We start from the raw sequence: 17,222 nt of genomic DNA, 5'->3' as shown, positions 1-17,222 counted from the left end.
CCGGCGACCACAGGGTGAGGTGGTACAGGCCATGCTGTTAATGGAGAGTCTGCACAAGGGTCTAGAGGATGGAGCGCAGAGGAGGGCAGTGTTGGCGGCGGTGGCTCCATCCCAGGCCTCATGCGGAGGATGGACTGGCTCGGCCAGGGCATCTCCTGGGGGAGGCGGCCTCTGGGTTGACCCTGGAAGGAGGGTGAGGGCTGAGAGGCAGAACCAGAGGGTGGCAAAGATCATGCTTACCTGGGAACCACCACTCGGTGATTTACTGGCCTAACTGGGGAGGTTCACCTGTTCTGGGAACCCGGTACTTCACCTGGTAGTTGGAGGAAGGTACTTCCTTCCGGGTACTTCACCTGGTAGTTGGAAGCATAGATGGGCTTGGTCCTGATGCTGTTCCTGGGAGGCTGTGAGCATCCCTGGGAGACATCCTGTAAAACCCCAGGTGGGGCAGGTCCAGCAGGAGACGGGAAGTGCTGTCATTCATCCAGTGTCGGTATTGGGACCCCTTGCCTCCCCCCAGATGCCTGTCTCTACAGCAAACTGAGGAATGCCTGGGTTAAGCAAATATGTGAGCCTATTAAGAGAAATGTAAATTGACATAATCGGTGAATCTGCTTACATCCTGTTGTAGAGTTCTTGTTTGGTCAGACCTCAGCTTCGTACGCGTGTGTATTTACCAACAAGGAAACGCACACAAGGTGCGTCGTTGTTTGCATTTCTGTGATGGTGACACGACACTTCATGTTGTGTTTTGTCATTTTGGGTTGTTCAAAAATACAAAAACAGAGATGCAGGTGATGTGGATTCCCAGCACATCTGAGGCGGGCTCTTGTCTCTCCCTGCTGACCGGCTAATGGCTTTGGGCAACGTTACTTCGTATTCTCTGACCTGAGGTTCCTGGTCACCACATGCCTCCCTCCGACGTGTCTGCGAGGTCGGGCTGTCGCGCGTGGGCTGTCGCGCGTGCCTCCGTCACCTCCCTGCGTGCGGGTGCATTAGTATGGGGATGATGAACTGTGTGGGTCTGGCCTGCAGGGAGGGAGTCGGGGGGAGCCCCTGGGGGGTGATGGGGAGGTGCCCTAACACTAGTGAGTGGAGCCCCGATGACCAAGGAACCGCTCGAGCCCTGGGACCCAGGGCAGCTCCTAGATTGGATTGTGAAGGGCGCACAGTCTTTCTGGAAACGTATCGGGAATGAACAGAATGTCGCTATGGCAACCAGCGAATCGTGGTAGCAGGCTGGCAGGCGGCAAAAAATCATTATAATATTTAAGAAACAAAACTTTAATAATTTATTTCCATTACCGTTGCTGTGGTTTCCTCTTCTCCGCAGAATGGGTTCTGGTTCTATTCATAGAGACTTGTTCTCGGGGGCTTTGGGGGCGGGTGCGGTGGGGGGGGCTGTGTTTTCTGAAAGATGAAAAGAGTCCTTCTGAGGAATTTAACTTTTATTTGGGGGTGTTCTGTGTAAAGAAATCTGTGGTTAGCGCTACAACAAATTCGGTGTTAGGCTTGCTCGTTTCCCCGGTTTGGGGTTTAACATCTGACTACGGGGAGCTGTTCATCATCAAAAGTGCCAAAATCGGAAGCTGATAGTTTCCTGCAAAGTGTTTCTCAGAAGGTTCCTCTATTTACCGATTTTTTTCCTCCTCCTGGTTTGGGCACAACCACAAGCGGAGACACGTTCGGAAGCCCCTGCTCAGCTCGCAGCCTCTGCATGCGCGTATTCGGGGCGTGTGCACGGGTCCTGCTCCCGTCCCGTGGGCTCAATGACTGAGTTTCGTTCTTAGACAAGAAGCTTAGACATGTAGTTTGCTGTCGCTGTGAGGCTTCTGGGGCTTGTTTTCCCATCAGACCTGAATGTTTGGATCCGTGATGTCATTAGCTAACCTAACTCACTCGAGCTACATAGAGTTCTGCAGATATTTGTGTTTTTCCATGGAATTCCTTAACGAAATAAATAAAACACACACAGTGATTTACTCCTTCCCTCTTGGACTATGTGCCCAAGAATGACCTGAGGGGGACGGCATTATTTACATAAAATGGCAGAAGTTGGCTGATTTCTCCACAGGCATGAGAATTATTTAGAGCATTTGGGACCTGCTTCCCGGAGCGTTTTGCCGAGACTCCGATCTGCAGAAAGCGTAACGGGGCCGTGACGGAGCGAGGGTTGGGGCGCGTGTCCGTGGCCCACGGGCTGGGAATGCACGGTGGTTTCCCAGGCAGCCTGGGTCCCCGGCAGGGCCTGTTTCGGGGGGCAGAGGAGGGTGAACTCGCTGAGGACCTCAGCTTCGGCTTCCTCAACTGCCAAACTGTAAGGACGGTGACGTGGAACCACCCAAACCCTGAGCCCCTCCTTTGCCCCGCGTGCGAAGGCGACAGGATCGGGTCCAATGTTGGAGCGAGATGCCGTGTGTGCCCGTTGAGCCCTGGCCGCGTCACTGAGGGCGCGTCGCGCATCACACGCTCTCCTGTTGGCCGCCGTACCCGCCAGAGCCCCGAGGCCGAGGGCCTTGCCCTCTCAAGCCACGCGGCCTCCCAGCACCCGCAGGAGCCGCCGCTCCGGGTCGTATCTGGGGCCGGCCCCACGCAGTGGCCTCGAGAGTCCGACACCAGCCTGTGGGAGAGGAAGGACGGCCAGTCCCACCGGGCGGTCGCCACGCAGGGAAGGGCCCCAGAGTCCAGCAGAGCTGCACTTGAGCCCGGGTCTGGCCTCGTGGGTCTGCGTGGGATGCTTCATCTCCGGGCCTGAGCCCCTCGTCCGTCGCGTGCGGGCAAGCGTGCCTGCAGGCGGGCGGAAGAGGCCGCGCGTGGTGCCCCCGGGAGGCGCACCCGCCAGGAGGGACCTCGCACGGCCCCGCCAGGCCTCCGTTGCATCGCCTCCTGCGCATCACGGCAATTGAGGTTTTAAAAGCTCTGATTCATGTTCTGTGGAAACCTGCCTCTGTTTCACGTCACAGCTTTGGGTGAAGTGGCCCTGTGGCGTGTACCACGTGGGGTCGTTGAACCAGGACCTCATGGCTCCTGGGAGGTGACGTGCGAGCCTGGCCTAGTTCTTGGCGCCTCTGCTGTCTGCTGGCAGTCGCCGGGGTCACGAGGAGAAGCCCCCCGAGAAAGGGGATCTGCACGTGACACCCCAGGACGCGTGAGCGGGGCGGACGGCCCCTGAGGTCTAGGGGCCAAGACTGCACGCGCCCGCGGGGACGGCCTCCCGTCCTGACGTTGGGTCTCTGGCTTCCCCCCCCAGCCTTGCTCTCAGGCCTCATCCTGAGGGCGATTTCTACCCCAGGGTCCAGGGGCCCCGGCGGGAAGACGGACGAGGACGGCGGGCAGCCTGAAGCCAGGTTACGGGGCCCCAGGAGGACGTGGCGTTCTCATCCTCACAGGTGGGTCTGGGTGGCAGCTCGTGCGGATCTGGATGCTCAGGTGCCCCCTGAGTTCTCAGTTTCGCTGAACTTCCGTCGTTCAGCAATAGAGCAGACCACGACGGCGAGAGGTTCTTCCTTCTGTAGATACGGGTGATGCTGCCCCAGGGCTCCCCCCCACCGGTTTATGCGTTGTCCCCACTACTAGCCGCCCGGCCCGTGTCTTGGTTTCTGCTCTGTCCTCTGAGAGCGGATCAGGGATGTTCGCTCTGAGGCCCCGCAGACTCCCAGGGCTGTGACGGGGCCACGCACACAGGAGAGCCTCGGGCACCCGGGCGTCGTCCTCTCAGGCTTGTCTGCCGATGGCTCGTGGCCTTTCCTCTGTAAGGGTTGCGACCGTGCCTTTGATGCCGACACCAGGGGTTCAACATGCTCCGTGGGAAACGGAAGGAAGGAGAAGCTGCCGTTTGATGAAGTGAAACACAGTCCTTGTGACGCCGGCGGTGGGAGAGGGCCTGGCGGAGAGACCCAGGCCCGCGGACCTCCCGCCTCCGGCCTCCCTGGCTCTGCGTGGGGACCAGAGGTAGAGCCGCGGGGCTCCCAGCACTCCCGTCTTCCTTGGAGTTCCACGGGACCATGGGAGCATGCGGGGAGCCCCCAGGGGCGTGCTACGGGTGCACGCGGCAGCTGGGGGTCGGACACCGCACGCTGCTGCCCCGGGATCCCGGCTCAGGGTCTCAAGGAGTCTGGAATATTGGGCAGCCGCTGTTGTGTTATATCCCAGCTTTGGGAGCTGAGACTGCGCTTCCCAGGGGGTCATTTCCCACCCTGTGCGGGGGGTCTCGGCCTGACTCCCCACGCAGCCCCGTGAAAGTGAATTCATGTGTTACAGGGACCAGGAGGCCCGGGGGCTGCGAGGTCCTGCAGACAACCCCAGTGCCGGGGCCTGCCGGTGTCTCGTCTCTGCGGGGTCGTGCACCCATCCCCTCCCACCTTGCTGCACCGGGCTCCAGGGTCTTTGGGCTCAGGCTGAAGCGCGCCCCGGCTCTCCTGGGCTCCTGTGGCCACATGCCGAGGTTAGATGTCCGGCCTCCGGGAGCCGCGGGCTCTCCCTGGGATGACTCTGCCTCTGTCTGCCCCCATCGGCCACGTGTCAACAAGACGGACCGCGTGTGGGTGGAGGTGAGGTCAGATCAAGGGGCGGGCGGTCCATGAGTTGACATCCGGGTCCACAGGCCTCACGCATCCTCGACAGAGTCCTCAGCCAGAGTTCTCACTTCTAACGAGGGAGCAGAGGTGCAGGACCAGGCAGTGTAGATGTGGCTGTTAGGGCCCTGCCCTCGGCGCTGGCTTGGGAAGCCAGGGCACTGTGTGCGTGACCCATGCAGGTGACCTGACAGCTTCGGAGGACAGTGTCCCAGGATAAGTGCCCGCTGTCTGCCTGGAGGGATCTGATGGTGTCAGAGGACAAATCCACGCCAGCGACCCCTTCCTGGACACCTGGGGGCCGCCCTCAGGGCCACTCCCTCCTCAGGACTTGCACACCCCATCTCGGAGGGACTGCATGGCCATCAGTGAGGCTCCCCGCGCTGCCTGAGATCCCTGGGCCCCACCCTCTGTGCCTCACGTGCCTGCCTCTGTGTCCGGAGACGACCTGTCTCACTACGTGTCCCTTGCACATACCGACCTCTGGTCCCCACGTCTGCCCTGTGCCCTCCTGCCTCTGCCTAGGGGAGGCCCACTGGCCCTTCTACTGGGGCCGTGTCCCCCACACATTGTAGGGCTCACTGCACAGCAGCTCCAAGTCTCCGCAGCTTCACCTGTGATGTGGAAACACCAGGAACACCAGGCTCATGGTGCTGGGGGTCAGAGCAACCTGCAGGACACAGGCACCGATTCTATGCACGTGTGTCCCTGTGTCCATCTGCAGGCCTCATGACAGGGCTACCTGTGCAGCTGACTCTTGAGCAGTGTGCGGCTGGAGGCACCAGCCTGTGCAGTCAGACATCTACGGACAGCTCTGACTCCCCTGAAACCTGACTCCTGACCATCCAGTGTGGACCAGAAGCCTTGAGAGCTGCCCGTTGACGCGGCTGCAGATGTGCTCTTTCCCATGAGACCAGAAGCTACAGAAAGGAAACCGTCATTAAGCACATCATGTGGAGGAGAAGGCGCACTCGCAGAGTGGCCTGTGGAACGTCTGAGGGTAGGTGGCCTGGCCACTCACGCTGGTCCTGTGCTTGGATCTGTAGTGTTTGTGGGCTCGCCCCGTTTCCCTGGTAGGAGAGGGGAGGCATTGAGGTGCTGACAGACTCTGAGTCTGGGTGCCAGGGGATGCTGGGACGGCCGGTGACCCAGGGCGCAGGCTCTCTGGACCCGGGTCTGGGCCCGAGGAGCACTCCAGGACATCAGGATCAACAGTACCCGACTCTCTGGGCTGGGCACGTGGCCCCAGGACGAGCACCGTTGTTTTAGGACCCGCGATCGCACCAGTTTCTCAGGCTAACCAGCAGAGCACCGAGACTTGGATGTAAAACAAGGAACATTTCCGTGTTGGCAGGACTCATGGGGTGGGCGGGTCTGCTTCCTGCTGGGCCCACGGAAGGTCTGCGCCAGGTTCCCCAGCTCCTGCACAGACAGCACTCCATGGCCTCCTGTGGCCTCCTGTGACCTCCGTGGCCTCCTGTGGCTCCTATGGCCTCCCGTGGTCCCCTGTGCCCCACCCCATGGCCTCCTGTGACCTCCCGTGGCCTCCTGTGGCCTCTGGTGGCTCCCGTGGCCTCCCGTGGTCCCCTGTGCCCCCCCATGGCCTCCTGTGACCTTTGTGGCCTCCTGTGGCTCCCATGGCCTCCCGTGATCCCCTGTGCCCCCCCCCCCCCAGCCTCCTGTGTCTTCCTATGGCCTCTTGTGGCTCCCATGGCCTCCCATGGTCCCCTGTGGCCCCCCTGCTGCGGCCTCTTGTGACCTCCCGTGGCCTCCTATGGCTCCCATGACCTCCTGTGCCCCCCCCCCCATGGCCTCCTGTGACCTCCATGGCCTCCTGTGGCTCCCATGGCCTCCCATGGTCCCCTGTGGGCCCCTCCCCCCGGCCTCCTGTGTCTTCCTGTAGCCTCCTGTAGCTCCCATGGCCTCCTGTGGTCCCCTGTGCCCCCCCTCGCCCATCCTCCTATGTCTTCCTGTGGCTGGTCCGGCCTGTGCTACCTCCTCTGGGTGTCTCTCCCTCGCGAGGGATGTCTGCTGCTGGACGTGGAGCGGCTCATGGGAGATTTGCACGCACAGTGGTTGCACGTCTACATGCTCATTGTGAGAGCCCAGCTGACGTGGTCTGGAGGGCACTCTTAGCCCCACTGGGGCTAATGGACACATCCCCCAGATGGAGACACCCGTCGCATCCAGAAGCTGAGGCAGGCGTTGTCTGTGATGTTTGAGAAGGGTGTGCAAGCTGCAGAGCCGGGTCTGTGCAAAGCCCCGATGGCCAGGCCCAGGCTGCTCCTTGAGGAACCTCACATGTTGCCGACGTGGACTCGGGTTCACTACCCCTGAGCCTGCGTAGGGAAGGAGAGTCACAGTTTGGCCTGGGGGGAAGGAGAGTTCTGCTTGGCCTGGGTGTGGATTCCAGCCCATGGCCGCCCCTGTGCTCTGGGATCCCCAGCAGCGCCTCCAGGGGATGCAGCAAACCCACAGCCCACTCGCCCCGCGTCTGTCGCTGCAGACCTCGGCTGGGAACTGGGAGGAACCCCTGACACCCTGATGCCCGTGCTGCTGACCCACAGCACACATCTCGCAGTAGCTGCTGGTATGATAGGGTGACCTGAAGTCTCTGTTCACTTATCGCTTACCACCTATTAGCGGTAAATGGCGCGGTGGAAACCTAGCCTCCTCCAGGTGACCTGCTCAGGGCCCTGTAGGAGCACAGGGGAAGTTTTGGAAGGTTTTATTACGGAATCTGCCTGGATGGCTGCCTTACTATCTCCACGTGGAGACTCCGCTTCGGGCATCTTCCTTTGCACTGGATTCCTGCCATCCTCTTTCTTCGTGGGCACACATGATGATGGAGCCAAAGGTGTTTATAAATAGTCTCAGCTCAGGGGCGACTCCGCACGTTCCCTTAAAGGCAGTTGCTCAGCTGGATGGCACCCCGGCTTTAGTGGTGTTGTCGCCGTGTGTGTGTGTGGGGGGGGGGGGGTCCTACAGGGATCTCCGCCTCCCTGGACACCACCTCTCCAGGCTTTGATCCCGCCTCCTCCTGGAGTTTCAGGGGGTGAGGTGTGTCCAGGCAGGAACGGTCCCGGTGCCTTAAAGAGCACCAGCCACGAGGCCCAGAGCTTCACTGCAGCAGAAGATGCTGGGTTCCTCTCTGCCAGGAGCTGTCACTGAGGTGGTGGTGGGGTTGCATGACAGGTGTGGGCATATCCCCTCGCATGCCGACCCCTCCCTGCCCTGGTGTTGGCACAGTCCCCTGGGAGAGGAGGCGTCTGGAGGCCACATGAGCCATTTGAGGGAAAGGCTTCCCTCTCCTGCTATAACTTCTGAGATGCCGGGGAGCGCCGTGCCTCCGGAGTAGAAGCTGCCTGGCGGACGGGCCTCCAAACGCCACGCACACTCACGTTTATAAAGACCCGTGTCGCCAGAGCAGTGACGCTCCCTAGGAAGTTGTCCATTTATGGCTACTAGAGCAAATGATATCATCACAATAGGTGGCTCCTGTCTAAATAGGGATCATTTGTGAAATGAGATTATAGACATTTATCTGAAAAAACAGGAGGTAGATGCACCTGCTTTCTATAATTGACGTCCTGGGGGACGGTGCTGCACGGAATTCAGGCATCCGTCTCCATGGCTAATTCCATTACGGGGAGAGAGGCTCCCTTGCCTGCGCCGAGCCAGGCGGCCCCCACGTCCACATGGAGCGCACTCCAGATCCATGTTTTCCGTTATGCTTGAATATATGGGACATGCATCGCAATCCTCTGCCACCGTGCTGCAGTGCACTTGTCTGGCAGAGCCCCGTGGCCGGCCAGCCCCGGCTCACACTGGCCGGGCCCTCGGGCACACGCTCCGTCGCCTCCGGCCTTCTCCTGTGCCCAGGATTTCAGACCTTCCTCTGAGCGCACGTCTCCGCGTTTGCCGAGAAGCTGCCGGCTCTTCGCGTTTGGATGCTGCCAGCCGAGCAGCGGGAGTCCTGCCTCGGTAAGTCCAGGATGACTCATTTCTTACTTTTCTGCCTCGGTGTGTGCTTGCACGGATGTGGTGGCCTCGGGTAGACAGCAGCGGCGATTAGCCCCCGGCTGGCTTGCCTCCGGGAGCAGCTTGCCTCTCCGTACTTTGCACCGCGGGCTTCGCTGCCCTCCCTCCCGGCCCGGGTGGCTCTGCCCCCCCAAGTAAAGCACTCCACTCTCGAGAGGCGCTGTGGCCGCAGCTGGGGACAGGCGCTGCCATCCAGGGAGCATCTTCATTGCCACGGAGGGCTGGGGGCACAGGTCCGCCTGGCGGTCCTCAACTACAGCGCCGTCATTCTGAGAGCACGAGGTCGGTCCCCAGTCACCGTTACTGCGACCATGACCGAATACCAGAGCAGTTTGCAATGCAGGAACTATTCTGGGCGCTCCCATTTATTACAGCAGAGACGCAGCGGCCAGGCTGCTGGTTCCGGCATCCCTGTGGGATTGAGTAAATCCAGGGACCTGCAGTTAAAACCTGTGTTTTCACATGCAAGCCAGGGAGACAGAGGAGCCTGTGGAGGAAGCTTCCTTTGTAATGCCTAGTGGGGGGGGGGGGGGGAGGTTCAGTGCCGCTTATCAGCTGCATTAAAGGGGCTGAAAGAAAGGAGAAAGCTCTTGGCGAGGTGCTCGGCCCCTGCCCTGTGTGCCTTGAAAACCGAAACCTCTTCAAAGGCAAGAGACTCTAGCCTTTAGTACCTGGCAAGTGGCTGTCCTCTGTTCCCTGGGAGGTGACAGCGGAGGAGAGGAATGGGAATTGCTGAGGTTTCCTGTGAGGCCATAGAGCACACGTTCTGGGAGGGGGCTCGGACCCCAGGGCCTCCAGCCCTGACCCCCATGGAGGCTTTACCGGAGGCAACTTTGTCCCCCGGGGATGAGGTGCATTGAGCGACGAGCACGAGCTGTTCCCTGAGGATGCTGCTTTTCATGCTTCTTGTCTTGCTTTGCTGGCATTTTTTAAAAATTTGCTTTCCCTTGTGCAAAATTGTTCACGCCTCCAAATAGTAGTGGTTTGCCCCTTTCTAATGAAAAAGAATGTCAAGAAAGGGATTCTATTATCAACTCAGGCATGTAGGCAGTAGCTGGTTTTAAAAGTTGCTGTTATAAATGACCAAGACGCCCTATATGTGGATATTATGCTCCTGCAGACTGAGCATGTCCACTAGGATGTTATTGGTTTGCCCATATGTAGGTGAATATTGACTATTTCATTCATAATTCTGTCCCCAAAGCTTGGCTGCGTCTCCGCAGGCAGGCTCCGTGTTACAGTGGAATATTTTGTGGCCTTCAATTTGTTCAGAAAATAGAACAAGTCAGTGGGACTTTCCTGGCTTTTCGTGACTCATGCTGTACTTAGCAACAGGTGCTCGCCCAGGACCACTCATCACTAATGCGGTTCCCCATGCGGGGGCTTCGTCCGCAGAGGGGCACGCTCCCCCAGACACGGCCAGCGGTGGGGGCCCGTGTGGGGTCTCCCTGGGGGAGGCCACACGTGTAAGAAGGTCTCCGTGAGGGGAAAGCAGACGCCCACCCGGGTGGCAGGCTCATGTCCAGCCAGCCTGGTTCTCCGCCATCCGCAGCGCCTCATCCAGGAAGTGTTCGCAGGCGACGAATACTGCATCTTAAGCGACTTACTTCAATTTATTTACGGCTAAAGCAAAAGTGAATAACCTGAAAATAAGTGGAATAGCAGTGTTCAGATTGGAAACATGTCAGTGCAAGATGAACACCCAGTCCTCCAGGGTGACAGCGTCATATCTTTCCCAGTCAGGCCAGAATGCCTTTTGAGGATATTGTGCATTTGGCAGATAAGCTTCAGTTGTCCGCTCTAATTTTATTAAACCGGCATTAATAACTTCAAGCACTTTTTGTTTTCTCGAGCAACATCCGTTTCATTTAAACATTTATTTGGGAGCTTGCTTTTTTTTTTTTTTTTCCTAAATGAGGGCATCTTTGCGGTAGTGGATTTCACAGACATTCTCCACCCACCCCCCCAAAATACAGTGTCCATGCAGACGGGGTGGAAGCCCTCAGGATGCTGCACACATGGAAATTGAGCTCCGCCAATTATACGGACAGTTCTGAGAGAGCATGTCCTCTCTCCTGGTAGCCTCCGTGTGGTGCAGTGGCTCGGTGCTCATTAGGGGGAGTACAGTGACCACGCACGTGCGTGCGCGTGCACACATGCTCACACGCTTGATTCAGAGAGCCCACCTGAGGGGCAGGGCGGGGGGAGTGCCCAGGAGAGCGTTGCATGTAGCACAAGACCTGCAGAAACAAAATTCTAATGGGTGCTGTGCATTTACAGTTTCCTCCATGTGTGGGTCTTGAGATAAAACCAGACACCTCCACACAATGTGCATTATGACCCCGTGTACAACATGTACAGGGTATTTCTGAATAAATACACCTCCACACACTAATTGGGGCTTCCTTTATTCACCCTCTGCATTTAAAATACAAAGTTACTCATCTCCCAGCATCTGTGCACATACCCAGCATCCACCAAGGCTTGTGTCTGAAACTCTGACTCAGTAAGTTATTTTCAAAGATACAGCCGTTGCCAGAAATTTGATCATGGGGTCGTTATCTTTCTTATTCATGATTATCTCGAGATAATAACTGGTAGTAAAATTAGCATTCTTCATCTGACTAGCATCAGGGAAAAAAGTCGACATTTCTATTTAGAAGCAAGTTATTGTGGAACTGCCTTCTTGTCCACATGGATTTGATAAAAAGGCTCTGCATCCGACGGGGATCAGAAGCGACGTATTTTGGCAGGAATCTTCTGTGTCTGTCATTTATCGAATGGCACGATGCGTTTTGCTTCTCAGTGAGGGGAAGGGGAGCAGAGCTTCTGCTATTTGCACACTTCTGGGCCTCGAGGACGCTCATGTTACGGATGGTTGCCTGTAGCAGGTGCACACGGTCTCGCACACTCATGGGAACAGTTGCTGTCTGACTTCTCTTCGTCTGATGGCCTCACAGATGCTCACGGACACTTTGCAGGTTCCTCACATCCCGAGACCTCCATTCTGGCTCTCCACTGAAGGATGTGGTTGTTAAAGAGACAGAACCACCTCATTTGAGTCCCCAATTGCTTTTACGGGTTGCGCGTCTAGAGCGCGGGCTCCGGGCATCCCCGGGAACCCCTCCAGGTTCTGTGCCTTTGCCTCCAGGTTCTGTGCCTTTGCAGGTTGTCGGCCATCCTCCGGGCCAGTCATATAAAGGGTGGCACCTTGCGGGGTTCATTCCTGAGAACCGCAGAGGGAGGGGCAGGGATCTCACAGCTGCCTCGAGGGCTCCCACGGGGTGTTGTGTCAGGGGTGTAGGCAACACCCTGGTTGCTCAGGGCCCAGGTCTATGGATGGCTCCCATTGAGCATCAGGTGCAGAAGCACCTCCTTGTCTTCAGGCTGCGTGTGGTGTGCGGGGCCCAGCAGTTCTGCTGGTTTGGGGTGGCTGCCCTGTGCAGCAGCGGGGGGCTGACGAAGGAGACTGTCCCCAACGGGTGCTGATGGGGCCGTGGAGACTCTCATGCCACATCTGCTTCACTTTCCTTATGTAACCTGTAAAACGTGCAAACCTCCTTCTCCTCGACCACATTCGCTTCTAGGCAGCGAGCTCTGTGGTGCTGTCCCTTTTGCATCATGCCCCCCGCTGGCACCCGTGTGCTCACTATGATGCCCCTTACCATATGTCCCTTCCACACGGTGGGTGGCTCCAACAGGGCCCGTCTGTCCAGTTTCTGGGCATCCTGCATGCAGGTTTTGGACCAGGCTGCCCAGACACTGCCCCTCAGGGTTTGCACGATAGACATGTGAGGGCCTCCAGCTGAGCACTAGGTTGCCCAGTCAGGTCCTTCAGTTTAGGATTTCTGGTAAGTTGGCGTCCCTCAGTTGTCACCAGCTAGAGCCTTTGGCAGGGGAGGTGCCAGCTGCACGGGGTCCCTCCTTGGGGCTGCTGCCTCTGTGGATGTGTCCCGAATGACCGTGTAGTAATGTGCTCCCCCCAGCCACTAACACGTAGGCCCTGCACACACCCGTGTGTGTTCTGCAGATGAGAACGCGGTGGCTCTGTCTCTGGTCTCCATGCTGGTTTGTCCATGCTCCGCGAGGAGGCGCTGGCTGTGTGGGACGGAGGAAGGCGAGCGTGGGTCACAGGTGAGCTAGGGCACAGAAGGTGTGTGGGGATCCTGTGGGGGCCAGGACTGCCCCAGCATGCTGACCCCACACGTGCGCACCCTCCTCCCACCCTGAGCTTGTCTCCACGAAGGAGGGTCCTAGAGAGGAACACGGCCCATCTGCTCAGCCTCTGCCACTGCCCGTAAGTGCCGGGGACTGGGAGTTTTTTATTTGGACTCCCCAGTTTCTGGAGGAAGCAATGGGCTGGACACATTGGCGAGACAGCGAGCACTGTTCTGTCTCCCTATGCGTTTGTTTTCCTACCATGGGCCTGTCTTTTGTTAAAAACAGCAGCACTCATGCATAGTGATGGGTCATCTTTGGAGCATTATGTTTAATAGGCTTCTACGTGCCGTAAATATGCTAAATAAAGGCCCTCCAAACGTTGGTGCTTGACGAGTGCCCTGGGGCACGGCATGTGGCTTCATCTCCGGGTTTTCCATTGGATTGAGTGGGAGCCAGGACGTGGCCTCGGGCGGGCGGCCTCTCAGCAGATGGACCTCGGCACACTCACACTCACAGACACAGACACGCAGGCATGCGGGCAGCCACACAGACACAGTTGCAGCCACAGGATGGAAGCAAGGGTTTCGGGTCAAAGTACAATAAACACGCATTTGCTTTTGCACGTGTTTTTGTCGTACTTGCAAACACATCTTTCTGAGGTTGTGCGTGTTCCACTCGTCTCCGCAGATCTTGAAGCTGCTTCCTGAGGTCACTGCAGGAGCATCTGACTGGTTCTGAGACGTCTTGTTCGTTTCTTGGCTGTGCTGTTTGTACTAACCTGACTCATAGACCGGCACAGGCCTCCCCGGGCCTTCCTGGTGGAGGAGGAGGCAGTTTCATGGAGGTGTCGGGGCTCCTCCTCGACTGGCGGCAGGTTACGGGGAAGGGAGACAGTGCGGCCGGCAGCTGTGAGCTGCGACCCAGGAGCCCCAGTGGTAGAGGACGTAGCCCAGCCCAGGAGCCCCAGGAGCTCTGTGGTGCACGGGAGGCACGTGCATTTCCCACAGCACCGCAGGAGCCACCCTCTTCCGCTGTCCATGGCTCGCAGGCTGCCCAGAATGAGTGGCAAGGACCTGGTGTTATGGCACATGTCCCCGGTGAGTGGCGGTGGCGAGAGGGCAGGCGGATGCGGTGGTCCATCCTGTGGACTCACACTCCGAACACACAGCTGGGGGAAAAGGCTCACGTTTCTTCTTATTCTAATTTCCCTTCATGCGCAGAAGGAGAGGTGGGGGTGGATTGAACCTGCCTCCCTCCCCCCCCCCCCCAGCCAGTTATGGTGAGGGAACAAGCTTGTCCATCCGAGGAAGGATGGAGGGACTTGGTCTCCAGCTCCTGATGGCCGGGACGGGGCCCATGTGCCTTCACGCCCAAGAGCGGGACCCACTGGCCACCCTGAGCTGCCCCTTGGGGCTGCGGCTGATGTTCGGAGTCTGCCTCCACAGTAGGGGACACTCAAGGTCCGGACGTGGTTCCTGCAGTGGGCTTTGCCTCCTCCCGGCGCCGGGGACTGGCCGTGCGTGGCCTTGGTCCCCTGCCCATGGCCCAGCTGTGGAGCAGGGGTGGAGAGGGTGGTGGCGGGGCCTGCAGTCCATCTCCTGGGTGTGAAGCTGGATCCACCCGTCACCTTTTCCTAGTGGGTAAGAGAAGTAACCACTACTTGGCTCGAAGCCTCAGGAAATCTTAACACAAATAACCACTTGTGCTCTCTCCATTACTCTTGACTATCATGGGTGGCTTCTCCAGTGCCTCCCCTTCCTCTGTCCGTGGGGCACCTCCGTCATGGCTGCTCTGATCCCCTTGCAGCTGCTCTTGGAGGCAGCGGGGCGGCGCTTGGGCTGAGTGCATGTTGCCCAGGATCCGATTCAGCAAAACCATTTGCTCTTAGACGTTGGAGGGGCTAAAGCTCTGCGAGACTCTGCTCCGTGTTGGGTGCCTCAGGTGCTCTCCCCACTTGCCGTGTTTCCTGCTTACTCTCCTCCACCTGTTCGATTCTGGGTTTCATCTGTCTTGAATGCATGTGTGGATGCTGTCCTCTTACAGGGACAGCATGGGGCACCGAGGCTCTGGGTGTGCGCACGTGTGTACCTCGCACGGAGGTGCTTTCCCTACTCGTTTTCCGTGCACGTGTATATAGCAGTGACACAAATATCCTCACTCACCCCCTTATTTGACCAAGGAAGGGATTCCTCAGAGAAGCTGGGTGCTCTTCTGATGTGGTTGCAGGAGCCAAATGGGGTGACAGGGACCTGAGCATGGACCCGGTGGGGCGGGGGTGGCATGCATCATCGCTGGCATGTGGACACCCCTCCGACCGTGCTGCATGGTGCTGGCAGGGGCCACACGGGCCGGGACCCATGGGCCGCCGCGTCTGCCCCGGGCCACGCATCTGTGTGCCTCCTCCCCTCCGTTCCCTGTATGACCCTGGCAGGGGGGCTGTCTCTCCAGGCTCCACCATAGGATTGCTAAGGCTTTGTGGCCGTGAGCATCCTGCCCAAGTGGCCAAGTGTCTGCCTGACATGCTGAAATTGCTGTCCCTGCCTCAAACGTACGAATGTTCTTCAATGCCGAAGTCCTGAGTCCTCCTGACAGCGCTCATGGGGATGGGACGTTTGCTCTGCTTCGCTGTGGAGCTTCCCGAGGATGGTGCTGGGAGGGCCTGGCCGCATTCCTGCCTTCACGAGCCGAGGCCCTGGGTGTGCCGAGCAGACGCGTGGTGTGACCTCACCTTGCCTTCCTTCTAACGACAGATCAGATTCAATGGATGTCCTGACCCCAGGCCATCTTGAAAAAGCGGAGTCTCACCAAGGCTGCATCGGAACACATACTGCCCAGGGCTCCTGGTGTCCCACAGGGCGACGGGCAGGTGTTGGGCTGGTGCTCGAAGGAACACCCGCGTGCTCGCCAGGGCCGCAGGACGTTGGGCAAGCTGTGTGCGTGCCTGCGGACGTGTGCTGCCTGGCGGGTCCTCTGCTGACCGGGCTGTGCTGATTTCTCAGGGAATGGCTATTGCTGTGTTAATTTAATTAGGGAGTTTCTGGGTGACACGTTGTGATTTTTAATCCTCTTCCACTACTTACCGCTCTCCGCTGGTAGCTCTGAGCTTGCACCATCAGGATCATCATGCCAGAGACGCACATCACCTGAGAAAGGAGAGAGTCCGCTGCTGAAGCTGATCGCAAAGCCATTATTTTGAATCCAGGCAATATTTGGTTTCGAGGTGTTTTCAAAAACAGTTCCTGGATAGAAACCCAGGAAAATTATTTGCAATCATTTTTCTCTCCTGCCTTAGGGGTATATCAATTCCCATTCCCATTGTAAAGTCACCATAAATATTGAGATTTTTAAAAGCCATAATGGATATTAAAAAAAAAAATAGCCGAATCACTTGCCGTATTGAATTGTGTGGAACTGTACAATTTTGTAGCTAGCGCATTTAAGAAAGCATAGTGTTAAAGTGTGTTCATCTGTGATGACCACATGGGGCATGACATCTTCGTTTCTAGAAATTTCTACAATAAACGTATTTTCATACCAGCATTAAAATATATAGGTAGGGATGTGTGACTGAGGAAAGAGCAAAGACACGTTCCTGTGCTCAGAATTTAAGAGAAGAACACACTGACCTCCAGGAAGTAGCACATTTGGAAGATCTTTTTGTGGCCGTTCCCCCCCTCCCCGCCCCCTACCCCCAAGCAGCATTAGCATCTTCTTTCTGTGAAAGGAATATTGGGACCTGGACTGGTATGTGGAGGACACGCTGGCACGTGGCGTGAGAGGGCGAGGCCTGCATGCAGCGGGAACTGCGCTCGGACGAGAGGCTCCCACGGACAGCTCACAGAGCGCGCCCACATGCAGCGTTCCCAGCCCTGACAGCACCACTGTTCAGTGAGACCCTTTACCTTGTCTACACAGGGGCTGTTTTTTCTTTCTGCACACCCAGTTCCACTTGTTTTTTGTGCATTTACCCTTCAGAGGGAAAGCAAATGCACCCACGTGTGTGTTTAGGATTTACCATCACAAAAGGCGTGCGGCACAGCATCATTCTGGTTGCAGTGCAACACTGTTTGCCGACCTGCCTGCTGAGCTTCAGACATGTGTGCAGAGGTGGTGAGGTGGGCGGGACCCCTGGTCAGGGCCGCCTGCCTGGGCCCTCTCACCATAAGGAAGCCCAGATGGCCGTCAGCTCCTGAGATGCCCTGTGCTGGGGTGAGCTGTGCATGGCCGTGGTTCGGGGTCTGCTGCTGACTCCAGTGGGAAATGGCTGCAGGCATCCTGCTTTTGGGAAAGGAAGAGAGGGTCCCAGCATCCGGCTTTCTGGCAATCAGATGATCAGGTGTGGTGTGAGTTTTGCGATGTCATCTAGTTTATCCTTTGGGATTATGTTACTTCGGTGCAATTCTACACTGTTTTGTGGAGGGACCACAGTCCCCAGAGGACGGTTGG

The 17,222-nt window shown here is 57.8% G+C and overlaps 1 protein-coding gene across 16 annotated transcripts in view; it reads left to right on the top strand.

Annotated features, from left to right (window-relative positions):
* The window catches only part of DLGAP2 (DLG associated protein 2), a 699,343-nt gene that overhangs the window by 247,836 nt on the left and 434,285 nt on the right, over positions 1–17,222 (top strand). For 2 of the 16 annotated variants that reach the window (XM_072812944.1, XM_072812940.1), the window contains exon 1: positions 8,116–8,558. The exons of the other annotated variants lie outside the window; for them this stretch is intronic. In XM_072812944.1, the coding sequence (XP_072669045.1) occupies positions 8,525–8,558 (34 nt within the window). In that variant the 5' untranslated portion in view covers positions 8,116–8,524. Of the gene's footprint in view, positions 1–8,115; positions 8,559–17,222 lie in introns of those variants that run through there. 16 annotated transcript variants of the gene reach the window in all.

The sequence above is a fragment of the Canis lupus genome, chromosome 36 (genome assembly GCF_048164855.1).
Source record: "Canis lupus baileyi chromosome 36, mCanLup2.hap1, whole genome shotgun sequence".
NCBI classification, from domain to species: domain Eukaryota; kingdom Metazoa; phylum Chordata; class Mammalia; order Carnivora; family Canidae; genus Canis; species Canis lupus.
This window is presented reverse-complemented; position numbering and strand designations above follow the sequence as displayed.